Source organism: Maylandia zebra, linkage group LG2, assembly GCF_041146795.1.
Source record: "Maylandia zebra isolate NMK-2024a linkage group LG2, Mzebra_GT3a, whole genome shotgun sequence".
Taxonomy (NCBI): domain Eukaryota; kingdom Metazoa; phylum Chordata; class Actinopteri; order Cichliformes; family Cichlidae; genus Maylandia; species Maylandia zebra.
The window spans coordinates 27,739,795-27,760,385 of record NC_135168.1 but is presented as its reverse complement, the minus strand read 5'-3'; the positions used below and the strand labels follow the sequence as shown (position 1 = coordinate 27,760,385).

Genomic DNA, 20,591 nt, shown 5'->3' with positions numbered 1-20,591 from the left:
TCACATGATCAGGAACTGATTTATTGACTTTTACAAAAAGCAAGACAAAAAAAACTAAAAAACAACAACAACTAAACTTCGACTTTCACTTTCTTGTGACGTCACAATGTTCTCTGCATCCGGTTGATTACTTTATGATGTCATCATACGAGGAGCAATGCTCATTGACATCAACTCCTGGAACAGAAGCTTACAGGCGTATGGCATCCGCACCAGAGAGATCTGACAACAACAAACAAAGTGAGGTAAACAACACATAAGAACAAAGACAACCAAAGCATCTCTTCAGCTGGTTTTCTGAAACATGCTTGGACCCTGACATAAAACTCTGGCTTTTCTGTTCTTGAAAAACAGTAAGCCTAGGGACTTCTGCTTCAGCCAATGGAGTAACCGGTCACGTTGAGGAGTTGCTCTCCCACCTTACCTTTAGTTATTCCTTCTAATCTCGTTATCTTGGATTGTTTTCTACTCACTCAACATCGAAAGGGTTATAACCCCTAAAATGCTTTAAGGGAGTGGGAGAATATGCCGAAACAACAAGATAGAAGCGCTTCGACCGCTAAAGCTAACTCTCAGCCGGACCAAGCTAATGCTAGCAGCAACGCAGCCGCTAGCAAAGACTCGGAGATACTCAAAGCTATAGTAAAGCCAAAAGCGGAGATTCGAGAGGACAGCAGACAAAATATGGGCAAACTGAGCCATGAAATTAATGCAAGCTGGATAACATTGCCTGGGACATACAGTGCCTATCAGAGCGGGTGGATGAGGCGGAGTCCAGGATCACCCAGCTGGAGAGCTGGGCTGAAGAGGTGACCATGGCCATGTGCACGAGTCTGGAGGAGCGGAAAAGTCTTCAGCAAAAGATTACTGATCTGGAATCAAGGTCACAGAGAAACAATATTCGTCTATTCGGTTTGTTGGAGGGGGGAGAAAAGAACCCGGTTCCATAATTCATGGACCCACCTGCAAATACCGGAGGATTTTGACATGAAAATTTAACGCGCACATTGCTCGCTGGCAAGTAAACCCCTACCGGGGGCACCTCCGGGACCTGTCATCAACTTTCAGGAATATTCAACAACATGGTCCTGAGAGCATGGAAAAAAAAAAAAAAAAAAAAAATCAAAGTAGGTGCCAGCTTCATCTATTTCGACCATGATTATCCATGTGAAATTGTCAAAAAAACGCAAAGAATACAGCCATAAAGAAGCTGCTCAAAGAGAAAAACATTTGGTTTCAGAGGAGGAAGATCAGCCGAATGCAGTGTCGCAACTTCGAGAGCTTCTGGGCTGGCAATCAGCAAAAGGCAACGGCCTAGCCACGGCAATGAGAGCAAAGGATAAGCTACAGGGTTTCCAAAGAGATCCAGTGGTTTAGTTTTAATGAGGAAGCTCCTTTCCGCTCCCTTTTGGCCTCACTTCATTCACCAGCCAGGTGGGAGAGTTGGTTCTCCGTTTACGTTCTTATACGTTGGGACTTTTAGGATGGTGGTGTTTATGTCTATAGACAGTTACTTTCCTTTCCAGGCCCTCTCACTTTGAGAGGCTTCCCCCCGACCCACCAACGGGGTCTTAGTTGGGGAGTAAGAGTCTCCTCTAGAAGTCAGTTCTTCATTGTTTCCCCTATATCTGTTTTGCTATGGTTTCGGGGGCCACTGTTCCAGTTTCACTTATTTTTACTGTCTTGTTCAATGTTGGATAGTTTTAAAATAGCCTCCCTGAATGTTAATGGTTTGGGCAATCCACTTAAAAGGAAAAAAAGGGTTCTGGAGAAATTGAAGAAAGGATGGCTCACACGTGGCTTTTCTAAAAGAGACACATTTGTCAAAAAAAGGAACACGCTAAATTTTAATTTCCCAGATATTCCACTTTTTTATAGCACCTGTAGCAATAGCAGACAAAGAGGAGTAACAACTCTTATTTCTAATCTATTAAACTTTGATTTCCTTGATGAGGTTGGTGACAAGGTGGGCAGATATCTATCAAAGGGAGAGTTAATAATATTGTTATCACACTAGCTAATGTGTATATTCCTCTCGAATGTGATAGAAAATTATTTAAGTTATTTTTTTTGATGCTTTAATTAGAGTGGGCGAAGGGATTTTATTCTGTGGTGGAGACTGGAATACAATTCTTAACGTCTCCCTGGATATGACAAGTTGTAAGAGACAAAAAACATAGTTCAAAGGATCTTAATATCTTGATGAAAGAAACTGGTCTGTTCGATGTTTGAAGAGCCCTCCATCCTAAAAACAGGGATTACACCCACTGCTCATTCTCGCACCAAATTCATTCCAGACTTGATTTCTTCCTAATGAACGTTGTTGACTGACATAGAGGAAAGGAGTGGTCGATCGGTACTTCAGATTTATCAGATCATAATATGATTTATTTATCTGTTCAATTATCAAGTTTTGCCAAATCTACAATATGGAACTTAGGTATCCTCAATAAAGAGTCTGCTATAAAGGAGTTAAAGGGGGAAATAACCAGTTGCACAGGAGATAATAACGATGGTCAGGTTAAGGCGATTGTGGTGTGGGACACGGTTAAGGCAGTGAGAGGGGTAGACTGATTTCAAGGGTGGCTCATCTAAAAAAAAAAAAAAAAAAAAAAAGGTAAAAGGGCAGCATATGATGATCTCGAAAAAGATCTGAGAAACGTAGAAATCAAACTACAACAAAACGGCAAAGATCAAAGCTTGGTCAACCAAATTAGAGTAACTAAAAACAAGATAAAAGTGTTAGTGCAAGACGAATTGGAAAAGAGATTAAGATTCTGCAAGCAATCCCTTTACGAATCATCCCCGAAAGCAACAAATTCTAGCTAGGTGGCTCCGGAAGCAGGAACAAAAGCATGCTGTCCTTCGGATCAGGGACCCCTCTAACGCTAACTTGATTTATGATCTGGTAGAAATTCACACAATTTTTAATGACTACTACCAATCGTTATATTCGTGTCTAGCTCCAATAGCAGAAATATTTATCCTCTTTAGCTCTTCCTTCTCTTGGATTATTACAGAATGAAGCTTTATGCACACATAACTAGAGAACAATTAGATACTGCAATCAGTAACTTTAAAGCAAATAAGTGCCCTGGTAGTGATGGATTTCCAAATGAGTGGTACAAAATATTTAAAGAGGAACTTGCCCCTACTTTACTCGAATCCTTTAACTTGACCCTCGACAATGCTAAAATATCTCCATCCTGGCGTGAGGCAGTAATATCTGTCCTACCTAAAGAGGGTAAAGATAAAGAATACTGTGAATCTTACCGCCCCATTTCTATTTTGAATGTAGACTATAAATTATTTACGTCAATAATTTCTAGACTAGAAGTCCATTTGCTGGATTTAATACACGAAGATCAGATAGGCTTCATAAAAGGGCGTCAAACACATGACAGTATCAGAAGAACGCTTCATATTATAGAAGAAGCAAAGAATCAGAAACTGAATATGGCACTAGTAAGCCTAGACGCAGAAAAAGCTTTTGACCTGGTCAGCTGGCCCTTTCTTTATAAGGTACTAGAGTGTCTAGGATTCAACAAGATCATTAAATGTATACAATCATTATACAGTAGCCCAGTGGCCAGGTTAAAGATCAATGGACATCTATCCTCTAGTTTTCAATTGAATAGAGACACCCGGCAAGGATGCTCAGCCCCTCGCTCTTCGCTTTGTTTATTGAGCCTGAATCCTGATATGTCACCCCCTGAGCTCATGTCAACTCTGAAAGAGTTTGGGGCCCTGTCTGGTTATAAATTAAATATTACTAAAACACAAGTCCTGAACTTTGATAATCTGCTGAACTCAATTCAGGAGGACACAACTCGCTGGTCTTCACTGACTCCGGACTTTAGTACAAGAATAGAGATTGTGAAGATGAATCTGTTGTCCAGATTCTTATATCTCTTTATGGCTCTTCCCATTAAAATCCCAGATGTTCAATTCAAATCCTGAGACAAGTTAATATCACACTTTATATGCGCAGGAGCTGGACCAAGGATACAATTTAAAACCCTTCAAATTGATAGAGATCATGGCGGACTGGCCCTCCCCAACTTATTACTTGGCAGCAACATTGTTTGTTGATGTTCCCCGGCAGTGGGGACCCAATGGAAACAAATTGAGTTTAGCATGTCTCCTCCCCAAACACGGTTGGTAGAAAAATCAAGGATAAGTAACTTAGATAACCATATAGTGGAAAACACTCTTTTAATTTGGCATGAAGTTATTAACAAATACAATCTGGGGAGCAATATTAACATTTTGTCATGGCCTTCCTACTTACAGAAGTTCCCACCTGGAAGGTTAGATCCAACATTCTTGGGTTGTATTGGAAAACGTTTAACTGCTCTGTGTCTGTTTGTAGAAGCAGGCACCTTTAAATCATTTAAAAAAAATTGAAAACAGAATTCAATCTGGAAAATACGGATCTGTTGCGATATCTGCAGGTTCGTCATTTTTTTCCAATACAGAAATAAAGGGCCCCTCCTCCCCAGAAATTGATCTTGTCAAAGTCTTTACAAATGCCTACAAATGTCTGCCCACCAAAACAGTGTCTAAACACTAGAAAGGGCTACAAAAACAATATGGCAACAACACACTATATGTGAAGTCAAAATGGGAAGCAGAGTTGAAAATTGGATTGTCAGAGGGTGATTGGCTCTAAATGTGTACCACACAACAAACATCAACTAGCTCCTAAAGGTGGAGGGAATTCAGGTGGAAAACTTTTAGATTCTTTATTTCTCCACATATTACTAACAACTTTCAAGGGCACCGGCAACAATGTTGGAGACAGTGTGGCCACCCGAACGCCAATCACTCTCATATTTTTTGGACATGTACACAATTGACTTCCTTTTGGGACAGTATATCCAAGTTAACAGATAACATCATGTCCTATGCCATCCCTAAGGATCCCAGAATCTTATTACTGGGCTTGCTACCCAGAGATTTGATTCTAAAAAATGACAGATATATTTTTAAAATCCAGTTGATCGCATCTAAAAAGGCCATAACAAGGAATTGGCTTAAGACAGATCCTCCCTGAGTTAGTGCTAGAGATTATAGAGGAAATGCATCTTATGGAGAGACTGACTTTCCTTCTACGACTAAAAGGTCATCTCTTTCAACAACGTTGGACTAAATGGCATAAATATAAGCAAAGGCTTGAAAATTCTGTCACTTAATTTTGCTTATCTCTCTTTTTGTGTGATGATTGGAACATTTTGTTCCTCTTTTAATTTTGCTGTTTTTTTGTTTATTTGTTTTTTGTCATACTCCTGTCAGAATGAAAATTCTAAATAAAAAGTTAAAAAAACAAAACAGTAAGCGCTTACTGTTTTGTAAGCCTACTACTGTGTTATATATAAAATGTATTCAGTGCTCAGACTGAATACATTTGCAGATGTTTCTATTGGTGGATTTATCGTGAGCTCAGGATTGAAATCTCTGTCACAGTGTGTGGGGAGATCGTGGCTCAAGAGTTGGCAGTTCGTCTTGTAATTGGAAGGTTTCCGGTTCGAGCCCCAGCTCCGACAGTAGGACTGGGCAATATATGGAATTTTTAAATATATCGATATATTTTTATATGAGATATGAGATGTGACAATATTGTTTATATCGATATAGTCTATGTTACGTTTGAACTATACTTGTGGAGCCGCAAGTTTGCCTCTCTTTCGTCCACTTTTGTCTCTACGCAACGTTAATCGGCCTCGCCTCTCCTTCACTGAACACAACTCCCCCTCCCCCATCGCTTCACCTGCAGGCAATGACAAGATGGACACGGCAGCTATCAAAGAAGAGCTGGTCGGTAAACGACATAACTGCATTAACAGGGCAAATCTCTTAACGGGTTACCGCGGATCGCCCCATGCATGGGGCTGGACGGTGTCAACGCATTAATGAGCTGACCGGGCTAAAATCCTTTCATTTTCTCAAAAATCGACAGTGCGCCTTATGTATGAATTCTGGTTGTGCTTACTGACCGCAAACCGATTGTATGTGGCACACGGCGCTCAGAAACCTTTCAAAAATGTTTTGGTACGACTTTGGTAAGCTACGAAACTGCTTGATGGATTGTTGGAGCATTACAGAGGAGCCTCGCAGAGTTATACGTACTCTGCTTCAACGTAATATTACCGTAATGTGTGTGTATAAGGACCAGTGTTGGTCAAGTTACTTGAAAAAAGTAATCAGTAACTAATTACTGATTACTTCCCCGAAAGTAATCCCGTTACTTTACTGATTACTTATTTTCAAAAGTAATTAATTACTTAGTTACTTTTTAAAAACACGATTGATAGAAGTGATAGATCTTTCAGCCCAATTCTACTTTTCTGCATAACCCATCATACAAAATGTAACCAAATGGAAGTCTCTTTTTAAAACTTTTAAAAAACGTTTTATCAGTTTTAATCTTTTAACTTTATGCACCAAGCAAAAATTTTATTATATGCACCATTCTCTGACTGGAAGAAATTTGTTGAACATTTAAACCCATTTTCTGCACATTCCAGCACATAAAATACAATATTTGTGTTTACACTCAGTCTTTCAAATAGATGCAAGTAAAACACAGCTGAAAATAAATAAAATCAAAGACTCAGCGGTCCTGTTGCTCTATTTTCTCCTGTATAGCAGGAGTGGGTTAGGCGGAGGTTTACCCTGGTGCAGGTCTGCCGCATCGGTCAGTGGAAGAATCCGCGAGTTTCTCTGAATTTCCCATTACGTCGTAGCACACTCGGTGCTTGCTCGGAAGTTTAGGGGTTTTTTTTCGCTGTAAAAAGTTTTCTTCCCACACAGTGAACAGCAGACGCTAATGTTTTTGTCACTTTTTATGGAATCAAACTCAAAGTAAGGTCAGTACTTCCACGCTTTAAACGCTACATGCTCATACTCTCTCCGCACTCAATATATTATCCATTGTTGATCTGCACACAGCTGTTGTCACGAACGTCACACTCGCAAAAAAGAAATCATGGTTTTAGTAACGCAGTGTGCTTACGGGAAACAGTAATCTAATTACCATTTTTGCAACAGTAATCCCTTACTTTACTTGTTACTTGAAAAAAGTAATTGTAATCCAGTAAATGCTCATAATTTATTTCTGAGTAATTTTTTCTTGTACATCTACGCTGTATGTTAATAAAAGTGCCTGTGTGAAAGCTGGGACACAGCTTTGACTAAGAACTCTTTTTGTTCTCACTTTATGGCTTTAAAAAAAAAATATTGACACATATCTTATATTGCCATCCAGCTAAAGAATATCGAGATAGGAATTTTGGGTCATATCGCCCAGGCCTATCCGACAGTCTCGGTCATTGTGTCTTTGGGCAAGACACTTCACCCGTTGCCTACTGGTGGTGGTCAGAGGGCCCGGTGGCGCCAGTGTCCGACAGCCTCGCTTCTGTCAGTGCGCCCCAGGGTGGCTGTGGCTACAATGTAGCTTGCCATCACCAGTGTTTGTGTGAATGACTGGATGTAGTGTAAAGCGCTTTGGGGTTCATAGGGACTAAGGCTACGTTCACACTGCAGGCGAAAGCGCATCAAATCAGATTTTTTTATTTATTTATTTATTTTTAACCCTATGCGACCCATATCCGATCATGGTATGACAGTGTGAACGGCACAAATCCGATATTTTCAAATTTGACCTGGGTCACTTTCGTATGTGGTACTGAATCCAATACATATCCGATGTTTTAGAAAGCGACTGCTGTTTGAACGGTCATGTCGCATTAAATCAGTCTTTTACGTCACTGACACAAGACAGACGCCAATTATCAGTGCCCGAGAAGACATCGCGAACGCTTCCTGGCCATCCCGTGTAGATGTCAGTGAAACTGTTGGGAAGACAACGTTGGAGAAACGTGAACATTTTATTTGTACTGTATAATCTGCAGATTCTGACAAATCTGCAACTATCCTTTGAAGCACCGCTCCTCTAAAACAGCTATAAGGATCATTATTAGGTTATCTTAGAGCTGGGCGATAGAACGATAACGATATGTATCGCGATATAACTTTTACTCGATAGAGAAATTAAGCTATCGCGATAGACCTCGCCGCTCTTGTCCTCTTTAAAAAAAAAAAAAAAAAAAGGTCAGCCAATCCAAATTAAGTAGCGCAGAGCCGAACCAATCACAGCCGCAGCGTCACGTCGCGTGACTTGTTACGCTTTGAGCGTTCACACTAGAGAGCGTTTGCTGTCGCATTTTATTTGTAGTGTGAACAAGCAGACAAAAAATAGGATTTGATCAAAAAATCGGTATTGAGCATTTTGACCTGCAGTGTGAACGTAGCCTTAGTAAAGCGCTATACAAATACAGGCCATTTAAAGTAAAGCAAAGGTTAAAGGTCTGGCAACACTTTCAGTATGAACAACTTAATTAACTGAAGAACGTATTTAACTATAAACTACTCAACCCTGTAGCTGTGGTCTCATCAGGGTCATTGCAGATCTATCTAAAAAGCAGCCAATCAATAAATCCAACATACAGGGAGTGCAGAATTATTAGGCAAGTTGTATTTTTGAGGAATAATTTTATTATTGAACAACAACCATGTTCTCAATGAACCCAAAAAACTCATTAATATCAAAGCTGAATGTTTTTGGAAGTAGTTTTTAGTTTGTTTTTAGTTTTAGCTATTTTAGGGGGATATCTGTGTGTGCAGGTGACTATTACTGTGCATAATTATTAGGAAACTTAACAAAAAACAAATATATACCCATTTCAATTATTTATTTTTACCAGTGAAACCAATATAACATCTCCACATTCACAAATATACATTTCTGACATTCAAAAACAAAACAAAACCAAATCAGCGACCAATATAGCCACCTTTCTTTGCTCCTTTCATCCTCAACCCGAAAAGGCCCCACAAGCTCATCTTTGATGATACCAGCCCAAACCAGTACTCCACCTCCACCTTGCTGACGTCTGAGTCGGACTGGAGCTCTCTGCCCTTTACCAATCCAGCCACGGGCCCATCCATCTGGCCCATCAAGACTCACTCTCATGTCATCAGTCCATAAAACCTTAGAAAAATCAGTCTTGAGATATTTCTTGGCCCAGTCTTGACGATTCAGCTTGTGTGTCTTGTTCAGTGGTGGTCGTCTTTCAGCCTTTCTTACCTTGGCCATGTCTCTGAGTATTGCACACCTTGTGCTCTTGGGCACTCCAGTGATGTTGCAGCTCTGAAATATGGCCAAACTGGTGGCAAGTGGCATCTTGGCAGCTGCACGCCTGACTTTTCTCAGTTCATGGGCAGTTATTTTGCGCCTTGGTTTTTCCACACGCTTCTTGCGACCCTGTTGACTATTTTGAATGAAACGCTTGATTGTTCGATGATCACGCTTTCAGAAGCTTTGCAATTTTGAGACTGCTGCATCCCTCTGCAAGATATCTCACTATTTTTGACTTTTCTGAGCCTGTCAAGTCCTTCTTTTGACCCATTTTGCCAAAGGAAAGGAAGTTGCCTAATAATTATGCACACCTGATATAGGGTGTTGATGTCATTAGACCACACCCCTTCTCATTACAGAGATGCACATCACCTAATATGCTTAATAGGCTTTCGAGCCTATACAGCTTGGAGTAAGACAACATGCATGAAGAGGATGATGTGGACAAAATACTCATTTGCCTAATAATTCTGCACTCCCTGTATATATCCACCAATGAGGTACCGGCTGCGCATCTAGACACATGGTAAGAACCGATCGTTATGTCTAAATCAAGCACTTAAACAGCATTTCTATGGTACCATGGCTGCTCTGTTGTGTCACACAAAGCACAACTCAGGGCAAACACGCATGCTGATGACCTCTACCCGCAGCAAAGTGTCACATGAATTTACACGACCGGTAGAAATGCAGAAACACAGTACACGTGGAGACACAAGCAGCCATTTAAGAAAAAGAAAAAAAAAAAAAAGTATAGGCAGAGCGCCGTGGACAGGTCAACACAAGTCTGAGACAGGTTGCTCAACACAGCTGTGCCAGAAACCTTGATGGACTTAATATTGATCATGCTTACCTGGGTTTTGTTGCGGCAACCACGACATTCGTACGTGTGTGTCCGTGTGTTGGCGATGGCCATCAGTCCGCACAGGTTACAAACGTGCACCTGGTAGGGATCAGATGCCTCGAACAGACGCTCCCTCAGGAACTGAGCTGCTCCGTGAGCAATCTGACAGTCACGCTCCATCTCGCCAAACCGCAAACCACCATCACTGAGGATGGACGGACGAGATCAGGCATTAATCTCTTTTTACTGAGCACAGGCAGGCTGATGCCGGGCGCAGACATGCGCAGCCACGGACAGGTGCGTTACTCACCGTGAGCGCCCCTCCATGGGTTGTCGGTTGAGAATCTGGACCGGGCCGCGGGCTCTCGAGTGGATCTTATCGTCCACCATGTGCTTCAGGCGCTGGTAATAAGTTGGGCCGATGAAGATCTGAGACGTCAGCTTCCTCCCAGTGAAGCCGTTATACAGAACCTGATCACAAACCAGTACTCAATATAAATATTCAAAAGCATCAGACTCCGCCAATAGGAAGTGTGACCTTGCGCTGACCTCATTCCCTCTGAGATGGTATCCATATTCAGACAGCAAGTTTGACACCTTCTGCACGTTGACGGCATCGTTAAATGGCGTGGCGTCACCGATCTCACCTTTGTTGGCAGACACCTGAAACAAGACACCCGTCAGCCTGCAAGTCAAAAGCTCGGGTACATGTTTATCTTTGTTTGCACAACATAAGCAACAACGATGAGGCTCCATCACACCTACAGTCGTGGCCTAAAGTTTTGAGAATGACACAAATACTGGTTTTCACAAAGTTTGCTGCTTCAGTTTTTATGATAGCAATTTCATTTGTACTCTAGAATGTTATGGAGAGTGATCAGATGAATTGCTAAATCCTTCTTTGCCATGAAAATGAACTTAATCTCAAAAATTCAATTTCCACTGCATTTCATCATTCAGCATTTCATGCCATAAAGGGACCTGCTGAGATAATTTCAATAATGTTCTCATCAACTCAGGTGAGAATGTTGACAAGCACAAGGCTGGAGATCATTATGTGCTGACTGAGTTAGAATAGAAGACTGGATGCATTAAAAGGAGGGTGATGCTTGAAATTGTTGTTCTTCCTATTAAACATGGTTACCTGCAAGGAAACACATCATTGTGTAGCATAAAAATGGCTTCACAGGCAAGGATGTTGTTGCTACTAAGACTGCACCTAAATCAACCATTTATCTGATCATCAAGAACTTCAAGGAAAGAGGTTCAATTATTGTGAAGACGGCTTCAGGGCGCTCAAGAAAGTCCAGCAAGCACCAGGACCGCCTCCTAAAGATGATTCAGCTGCAGTATCAGAGTGCCACCAGTGCAGAGCTTGCTCAGGAATGGTAGCAGGTAGGTGTGAGCGCATCTGTACGCACAGTGAGGCGAAGACTTTTGGCAGATGGCCTGGTGTCAAGAAGGGAAGCAAAGAAGCCACTTCTCTCCAAAAAAAACATGAGGGACGAACTGATATTCTGCAAAAAGTACAGCGAGTGGACTGCTGAGGAGTGGGATAAAGTCATTTTCTCTGATGAAGCCCCTCTCCGATTGTTTGGGGCATCTGGAAAAAGGCTTGTCCGGAGAAGAAAAGGTGAGCGCTACCATCAGTCCTGTCTCATGCCAACAGTAAAGCATCCTGAGACCATTTATGTGTGGGGCTGCTTCTCATCCAAGGGAGTAGGCTCACTCACAATTTTGCCAAAAACAGCCATGAATAAAGAATGGAACCAAAACATCCTCTGAAAGCAACTTCTTCCAACCATCCAAGAACAGTCTGATGAAGAACAATGCATTTTCCAGCACGATGGATCACCATGCCATAAGGCCAAAGTGATACCTAAGTAGCTCGGGGAACAAATCATTTTGGGTCCATGGCCAGGGAACTCCCCAGACCTCAGTCCAATTGAGAACTTGCGGTCAATCCTCAAGAGGCAGGTGGACAAACAAAACCCCACTAATTCTGACAAACTCCAAGCATTGATTATGACAGAATGGGTTGACATCAGTTAGGATTTGGCCCAGAAGTTGATTGGCAACATGCAGAGGTCTTGAAAAAGAAGGGCCAACACTGCAAATATTCACTCTTTGCATAAACGTGATGTAATTCTCAATAAAAGCATTTGATACTTATGAAGTGCTTGTAATTATACTTCAATACATCATAGAAACAACTGACACAAAGATCCAAAAACACTGAAGCGGCAAACTTTGTGAAAACTAATATTCGTGTCATTCTCAAAACTTTTGGCCACGACTGTATGTGTGCACTTCACTTCATTTTCTGCCCAACATCAAGAGATTTTACTTAAACACAGAGCTGCTAACATAATTAGCAAACACTTTATTCACGCTTTCATCGCATCGTTTCATACGTTCTTTTCAATCGTTCTTGCAGAGATTTCTAATTATGAGGCCCACGAATGCACAGGTGTTTATTTTAACTGCACACCATCTTCAGTCCTCCACATCCAAATGAGCAGCGTTAGCTTCAAAACTCCACACCTGGTGCTCAGATGAGTCTTTACGGTGAAGTAAAAGTGTACTTGGGTACCTGAGCCTCTGATAGTGCAGAAGGCTTCATCAGCTAGCAGCTGATCCCCACAGTGTCAAAATGAAAGGTGTGAAATAACCCAAACTCTTCGCCTCTGTCAGTGCACCCCAGGGTGGCTGTGGCTACAATGTAGCTTGCCATCACCAGTGTGTGAATGTGTGTATGAATGGGTGGATGACTGGATGTGTAAAGCGCTTTGGGGTCCTTAGGGACTAGTAAAGCGCTATACAAATACAGGCCATTTTTTTTCTCTTCATTTACCTGTCATCAGGTAAGAGAAGCAAGAGATCTGAAATTGGGCTTTAAAGCTAGCACAGGGTTGCAGAGTAGCCTGAGCTAACAGCTTTCAGAAATCTTTTCAGGAAGACACACGCTAGCACAACTGTCAAAATAAAAGCCTTATTATGACAAAAACCTTGTACTTTGTCACAGAGTTAGACTTCTTTACCTTAAAGATCAGTTGTTATAAATTAATTAAAGATCTGCTACAATTTGACTGTTGTTGTGACTGGCACTATGTGAATAAACTGATGTGTAATTATCGTTACCTTCCCCTGCAGACACTCAATCAAATGGCCGACTGTCATTCTGGACGGAATGGCGTGAGGGTTGATGATGATGTCAGGAGTGATCCCCTCACAGGTGAATGGCATGTCCTTCAAAATAAAGCAAATCAATGAGAGCCTTCAAAAATAAAATCTCAGTTTTGATTGTTTTTGTACTTTGAGCATCTTTGCTGTTTCCTTTCCTGTTGTGTTAAAAAATATAACTTGAATGAATCCTTCGTGTGTATGGGGAGCGGTGCCCTGATGATAGGTACGTGACCTGCTGGGATTACCTCCTGTCTGTACTGGATCCCACAGGTTCCCTTCTGTCCGTGTCGGCTGGCAAATTTGTCGCCGATCTGAGGAATTCGGACAGAGCGTACCTGCCGGAAACACGAAGCTGTTAAACTGTGGCCGTGTCATCTGACCTCTCAGGTGTCTCAGGTGTGCGCTCACCCTGATTTTGCAGAACTTGTAGCCCTCCTGATTCAGGGTCACCATGACCTGGTCCACGATGCCCGTCTCACTGGTCCTCAGAAACGTGCTGCAGTCTCTCTTCGTGTAGCGGCGGTTCGTGCTATCCAGCTCGTCGTCATTCTCTGGCAGTGTCACCGTCTTCCCAATGATCACGTCCTCGCCAGAAACACGGACGCCAGGTGCAATGAGTCCATCGTCATCCAGTTTGTCATAGATGGCATGTCGCATCCCTGGGCGTGATAAGAATATGATTAGCCCCGCCTCCTAAAACCTGACCGGTTGTCAGACCCGAGGTATTTTTCTGTAAATGGCACACTGGGTGTGGCTCTCTCTGCAGTAGAGTATCACTTCCTGTTCCAGTACACAGCTTGTATAGGTTATCTATGTAACCAATTTAATTAAAGCTTATAGAAAACTTCTTATTTCATACTGCATCTTCACATGATTTATCCAAAGCGCACTCTGTTGATTACATTCACAATGATACTTGTAGTGTAGTGTTTGCAGCTCTGTACCAAGGTAGCGAAGGCTCTGTTAGTTCTCCTCCAGCAGACAGTACCAAGCAGCTGGGAAAACATGATGGCTGGGTGACCGTGAGGAGGAAGCGTAGTGTTAAACAGAAGCCCTGGGTACACCACCAACCTATTTATGTGTCTAAATGTTTTTCCCCACACTGTGACACACACCCTGGGGAATAAACACTAGAGTAAGTGTTGATTTTGTTTTGAGACATGTCAAACTAGAAACCTGCAATCATAATCGATTGTCTTCCAGGGCCCATCACAGTAGATTTCTTTCTGAAAGCGCTGTACTAACACAGAGCAGAGCAACTATCTGAACGCTACTCCAACAGAGGTCGATCATCTTGTTAATAATTTCACCTCCTCACTAATAGTGCTGCAATAAACTATTATTTTGATAGTCGAATAGTCACCAATGGTTTTTTTTGGGATTAGTCGACTAATCAGATCATGCATCCATTGGACGTGAAACGTACAGCTTATTGCACCAGCAGCATCTGCTCTTATATAACTATCATTAGCTTACAGCTTTAAATGTTTAAGGTATGCGCTAGCTAAAAATAAAGACAAGATGATAATTTATTAAACTTTTAAGGAAATTTGCAGATTGTTTCGGTGGAGATTAATAAACTCAGCCGTCTGCTCCTTGCTATCTAAAATATAACAGGACACCGGGGTAAACTCTCGACCATCTCACACTTCTGTTTAATCAGCTGTGTAAAAACTATAACGTTAATCTCAGCCAAACCGATTTACTAAGGAACAATAACAGTTTTAAGTTATCTGAGTGACTTATATATCATGTTTAACCTGAGTAGAGAAAGACAGCGGGGGTTTGAAAATGATGTGCCCGGAGTTCGCTGTTCTTGCCGGCTCTAGTGAGCCTTGAACCCCGGCTAGCTATCCCACAGATGTAATATTATCTACAGCTACTTTTAGTACTGTTGATGTTAAGTTAGACTCTTTTTCTCCAATTGATCTTTCTGAGTTAACTTCCATAATTACTTCCTCCAAACCATCAACGTGTCTTTTAGACCCCATTCCTACAAAACTGCTCAAAGAAGTCCTGCCATTAATTAATGTCCCTGACCATCTCTGATTGATTTAGACCACAATATGGGCATAATGTGTGTCTGTTGTTGACGCTGAACACGCTGAATAAAGTAAAATAAAAAAAAGTCTCTGCAACTCTGAAAGTGTCCAAGAGACTTTTTTTTTTTTGAACAGTTGGTCGCACCGGTGCGACCTAAGACCAAATGGGTCGCACTCTAGAGCCCTGTAGGGGGTCATATGATTGTTTTTTTCTGTATGTATTATTGTAGGGTCTACCTTATAATATAAAGCACCTTGAGGCAACTGTTGTTGTGATTTGGTGCTGTATAAATAAAACTGAATTGAACCAAGATGAATTAATGAGTTCTCACCTTGACAGGTTTCACGCGTCGGCTTCTCAAAGATCTCCTCCTGATCAAAGCCTTTCTTAGACTCCTGCTCTTTGTATGACCGATAGAACACAGACCTGCCAGGTGAAATCACACTTTTAACACTCCTGTCACACATGTGGTCACAGGTGCATCAGCCAACAACTTACCTGAAGAAGCCTCGATCCACGGCTGACCTGTTCATGATCACAGAGTCTTCCTGGTTGTAGCCAGTGTATGAGGCGATCGCCACAATCGAGTTAATACCTGAAAGGTGTGAGAACTTTTATACGTGAGCATCTCAGTGGACAGTTGAGCATCTCAGTGGGCAGTTGAGCATACCTGCGGGGAGCTCCCTGAAGCGCAGGTACTCCATGGAGCGGGTGGTGACGAGTGGTTTCTGAGGGTAGTACAGCACGTGAGCGAGCGTGTCCATTCGAACATGGAAGTTGGTGATGTAAACACCCATGGCCTGCTTCCCCATGGCGGACTGATATGTGTTCCTGGGAGACTGAAAACATGCGTGTTCAGGCCCAAGCTTCCTGTTTGCTTGCTTATCTATTTATCTGTTTGCTTGTTTATTAGTTTGTTTTGTCTGAGTACCTGGTTGTGATCAGGGAATGGGATGATGGACGCACACACTCCAAGGATCATAGATGGATGGATCTCACAGTGGGTGTAGGTGGAACAATAGGCCACGCCTTTCTCCTGGAGGTCATCTGGGGTCATAGCGAGCATGACGGTCTCCTCTTCTAGGGTGTCTATGTACTCCACCACACCGCTGGCCACTAAGTCCTGCCAGCTAAGTGCCAAAGAACATTTATGTCAACACCACCTGAAGCATCTGCAGCAATTGCCAACCTTCAGCACCATCTCAACTGTCTGTATTCTGCCTCACCTGTAGTTGTTATACTCGCGCTCCTTCAGCTGGTCGATGTGGCGTCTCTTCAGCAGCAGTTTCTGTTTCTCGACAATCAGCAGCGGTCGGCAGATTCGTCCAGCGTCCGTGTAAATTCTGATCTCACGCTCTCTAATGTCTCTGATCATCGACACCTGAAACGGTCAGGCGAGTTCTCAGTGATTGATCAACAGCCTGGTGGGCCTAACAAGGATTTCAATTAAATACCATCAAATATTTGATCAGGTAAACCGTTTGAATGACCAAGCGCTGCCCCGCCAATCAATAACTCAAATTCTGAAGGTTTGTGTTAACATCCTGTCTGCCACAGACAATTATTTTGATAGTCGACTAATCAGATCATGCATCCATTGGACGTGAAACGTACAGCTTATTGCACCAGCAGCATCTGCTCTTATACAACTATCATTAGCTTACAGCTTATAGTGTTTCAGGTATGTGCTAACTAAAAATAAAGACAAGAAGATAATTTATTAAACTTTCAATGAAGTTTGCAGATTGTTTTGGTGGAGTTTAATAAACTCAGCCGTCTGCTCCTTGCTATCTAAAATATAACAGGACACTGGAGTAAACTCTCGACCATTTCACACTTCTGTATAATCAGTTTTCTGTCTGACGTTTATTCAGCTGTGTAAAAACTATAACTTTAATCGCAGCCAAACTGATTTACTCAGGAACAAATAAAACTGAAAAAAACAAACAATAACATGTTTAAGTTATCTAAGTGACTCATATATCATGTTTAACCTGAGTAAATGCAGCCTCTTAAGGATGCGGTCCCCGAATTTGGACACAGCTTCTTCTTCAGGGTTTAACGGCAGCTGGCATCCTTGTACATGCAGTGCTGCCATCTTCTGTTTCAGTCCATTATTACACGCTTAAATCCTACTACTTATTCCTGCGTCTTTCGGGATCTTACAAAGCTTCAAACGACGCGGCGACTATTAAATTAGTCGTCAACGATTTTGATAGTCAACTAATCGTGGCAGCCCTACTGTCTACTTTTGATGTGTGATGGAAATCGGTGAAGTGTACTGTTCGGTATACACAACACACCGCTAAATCAATTGCATCCAGGCTGCATGAACAGGAAACAGTTATTGATTACTACAAGTCTCAGAGAGAATGACCAATGAGAGCAGAGAGCAGGGGGAGACAACCAGCTTACCTGTTCTATCAGGTAAAGCAGAGGCGGCAGCCGTAATCAAAGTGTTTGTGACGTCTCACAAGCAGAAAACAGATTTATGCCTTCTGTCACCATCCACCGTGTGAACATTCCAGTATTGATTACTGGTCGCGTGTGGATGTGTGCAACGGTGGTTACCTCAGAGACGATGATATCCATCTGTCTGCGGAGTTTCCTCAGTGTATTCATCAGCTGTTCTGGATCTTTGTGGATTCCCACCCAGCAGCCATTCACAAAGATTTTAGTGGCACTAAAATGTTAAAGCAGGACACACATTACACACCTGCAGGGTAATTAATAACCTCGTCTGACTATGAAATGGTCACGGACTCTGCAATGGCCGCAGGTGAGATCTCCTCCAGGTTCTCCATGCTCCACTCCTCCAGAAACTCCAGGATGGGCGATGGCTGCGAGCCCACAGAGATGTAGGCCATCAGGGCCAAGTTCTTCACCAGCCCCACAGCGTGACCCTGCAAACCATCAACTCCACAATCAATACGCCGGATCGCTGTGTTAAAGGTGAACCAATCTTACAACTTGCCAGGTGAGCGTTACCTCGGGCGTCTCGGCCGGACACACCATCCCCCATAGCGTGTTGTGCAGCTGTCGAGGTTTCGCCAGTTTTCCATCTCGACCGATAGGAGAGTTGACCCGGCGCAGGTGAGACAGTGTGGATGCGAAGGTGAGACGGTTCAACACCTGTGAACACAAAAATGATGAGCATCAGTGGAGGTAGAGCGGCAGGTGTCAGGCTTTCATTTGTATTTCAGAGTGAGCATCAGTTTACAGGTAGGCTTACCTGTGACACGCCGGCTCGGGCCTGGTGAGCCTTCTTCACGTCACCCCAGTTACCTGTGGCAAGAGAGTACTTGAGCCCGTCAGAGATGATACGCGTCTTAATGGCGAGCTCTAGGTTGAAATCCTTCCCGCGGTCGATGAACTTCTGAGCATAGATCCTGATTTCCTTCAGCAGGTTTTTAAACATGCTGATGAGGAGGAGAAGAAGAATGATGTCATTCCTTCATCCAATCAGATTGCGAGTTCCAAACAGAAAGCTGATTAACAATAACAGCGTCACACTGGAAAGCCTTCTTTGAGTAACAGAACCTGCGTGTACACAAAATCTGCATGGTCGACAACAGAGAGTCCTCACCCTCGGAACAGGAAGGCCAGTAATGGCCCGGCGAGGTCCAGCCTCTTGTTGCCATAGTGATCTCTGTCATCCAGTTCCCGCCTGCCGAGAGCGGCGAGCAGCAACCTGTGCACCATGTACCTGAAAACACAAACACAGAAGGATTCCTGTCAAGTGCGTGACTCAGGTCAGCCTCAGGTGCGACAGCCAGCCTCAGGTGTGACTCACCCTAAGAAGTAGGCCTTCTTGGTCTCGCAGAAATCGCTTACGCCGACATGTGGCAGCATCTCCTTTTGCAGGACTTCCTTTGCGTATTTAATCCGTCGCTCCTTCGTCACACCGGGTTTTGCGCCTCGTGAGCCAATGAAGTTCAACGCCACGTTCTGCTCCTGGATCACAAAAGCTTCGTCCAGAGAGGGCTTCACCTGAAGTAGGCGGGGTTAAAAGTTACTACCTGCAGACTGAGACAATCAAAAATAATCATTAATGCGTCGCAGACTGACCATCTCCATCATCTCAGGGTCATCAAAGTCATAAATGATATGTTCCAGGATGTCTCTGTCCGATACGAAGCCCAGTGCCCGGAACACAATGATGATGGGAACTTCCTGTCGGATGTAGGGAAGCGTGGAGACGATCCTCTGACCTATGGCGCTCTTCTTCACTCCCTGAGAGATTAACAGCAATCAACAATCAGTGGTCTGGGTCAATTGGCAGACAACGTTCTGTTTCCAACAACAGAAATAAGAGCATCGCTCATCTCTCTAACTCAATGTTATGAGCTCTTCTCAGTTAATCGCAGCCCGGCTTGGGTGCTCACTTCACTTCCTGCTTCCAGGTAACTCACCTGCCCTCCTCGAGCCATCATGCTGACCCAGATCGTGCTGGTTGGGCGGGATGAATTTTCCAGGCAGGATCGGCACTCTGCGGTGTACGCATACTTCGAGTCCTTCTTGGCAAACACGTACACCGTGTTGGTGGCCATCTTTTCCTGAGCGATCAGCACCTGGAAACAGTGACACATCTGTTTACACGGCTGCCTGATGCCACTGATGCGGTATCAGTGTATGACGCTCCATGTAAAACAATGCAAAGACATGAATGTGCGCCTGTTAGCTTGTAAGCAGGACACGGCGTGCGGGCGTAGCAGAATCATCGTTCTCTCGAGTAAGCAGCTCGCCACGCAATGATGTCAAAGCACACCTTTTCTGACCCATTGATGATGAAGTAACCTCCAGGGTCCAATGGGCACTCGTTGAGTTCGCACAGGTCTCGGTCAGTCAGGCCACTTAGCAGGCAGTACGTGGAGCGAAGCATGATGGGAATTTTCCCAATGAAGGTCTTCTGGTGCTGCGTCTGCAGCTGATCCTCTCCCTCCTTGATGATTGTCTTTGTGATGTCCACATACAGTGGCGCAGAGTACCTGAGGGGCAGGTGAAATGGGACAGGATATGAGAAGGGGTGAACAGGAAATGACAGCAAAGACAGGCGAGAGGTAAAACTCACGTCAGGTTCCTCAGCCGTGCCTCGTTGGGCATCATGGGAGATGGTGCTCCATCTCTCTCCCAGTGGGTGGGCTTAGACAGGTAGATCTGCTCAAACTTCAGGAGATACCGAGGCTACACCAAAAACACAGTGATGTCGGTGATGTAAATGGTAAATGGCCTGTATTTGTAAAGCGCTTAACTTAGTCCCTATGGACCCCAAAGTGCTTTACACATCCAGTCGTCCACCCATTCACACACTGGTGATGG

At 43.2% G+C, this 20,591-nt stretch overlaps 1 protein-coding gene across 2 annotated transcripts in view; it reads right to left on the bottom strand.

Moving 5' to 3' along the window:
• The window catches only part of polr2b (RNA polymerase II subunit B), a 31,110-nt gene continuing 10,519 nt past the window's right edge, over positions 1-20,591 (bottom strand). Inside the window, exons 4-25 of one of the 2 annotated variants that reach the window (XM_004563637.4) lie at positions 20,344-20,456; positions 20,041-20,260; positions 19,685-19,843; positions 19,341-19,505; positions 19,066-19,262; positions 18,859-18,978; positions 18,505-18,691; positions 18,261-18,404; positions 18,036-18,175; positions 17,844-17,955; positions 16,499-16,653; positions 16,204-16,402; positions 15,943-16,111; positions 15,771-15,867; positions 15,604-15,698; positions 13,638-13,888; positions 13,475-13,564; positions 13,185-13,292; positions 10,593-10,706; positions 10,354-10,514; positions 10,053-10,248; positions 1-222 (exon numbers count right to left, since the gene is read on the bottom strand). In XM_004563637.4, the coding sequence (XP_004563694.1) occupies positions 133-222; positions 10,053-10,248; positions 10,354-10,514; positions 10,593-10,706; positions 13,185-13,292; positions 13,475-13,564; positions 13,638-13,888; positions 15,604-15,698; positions 15,771-15,867; positions 15,943-16,111; positions 16,204-16,402; positions 16,499-16,653; positions 17,844-17,955; positions 18,036-18,175; positions 18,261-18,404; positions 18,505-18,691; positions 18,859-18,978; positions 19,066-19,262; positions 19,341-19,505; positions 19,685-19,843; positions 20,041-20,260; positions 20,344-20,456 (3,282 nt within the window). In that variant the 3' untranslated portion in view covers positions 1-132. The other variant, XM_076890519.1, reaches the window with a different exon arrangement.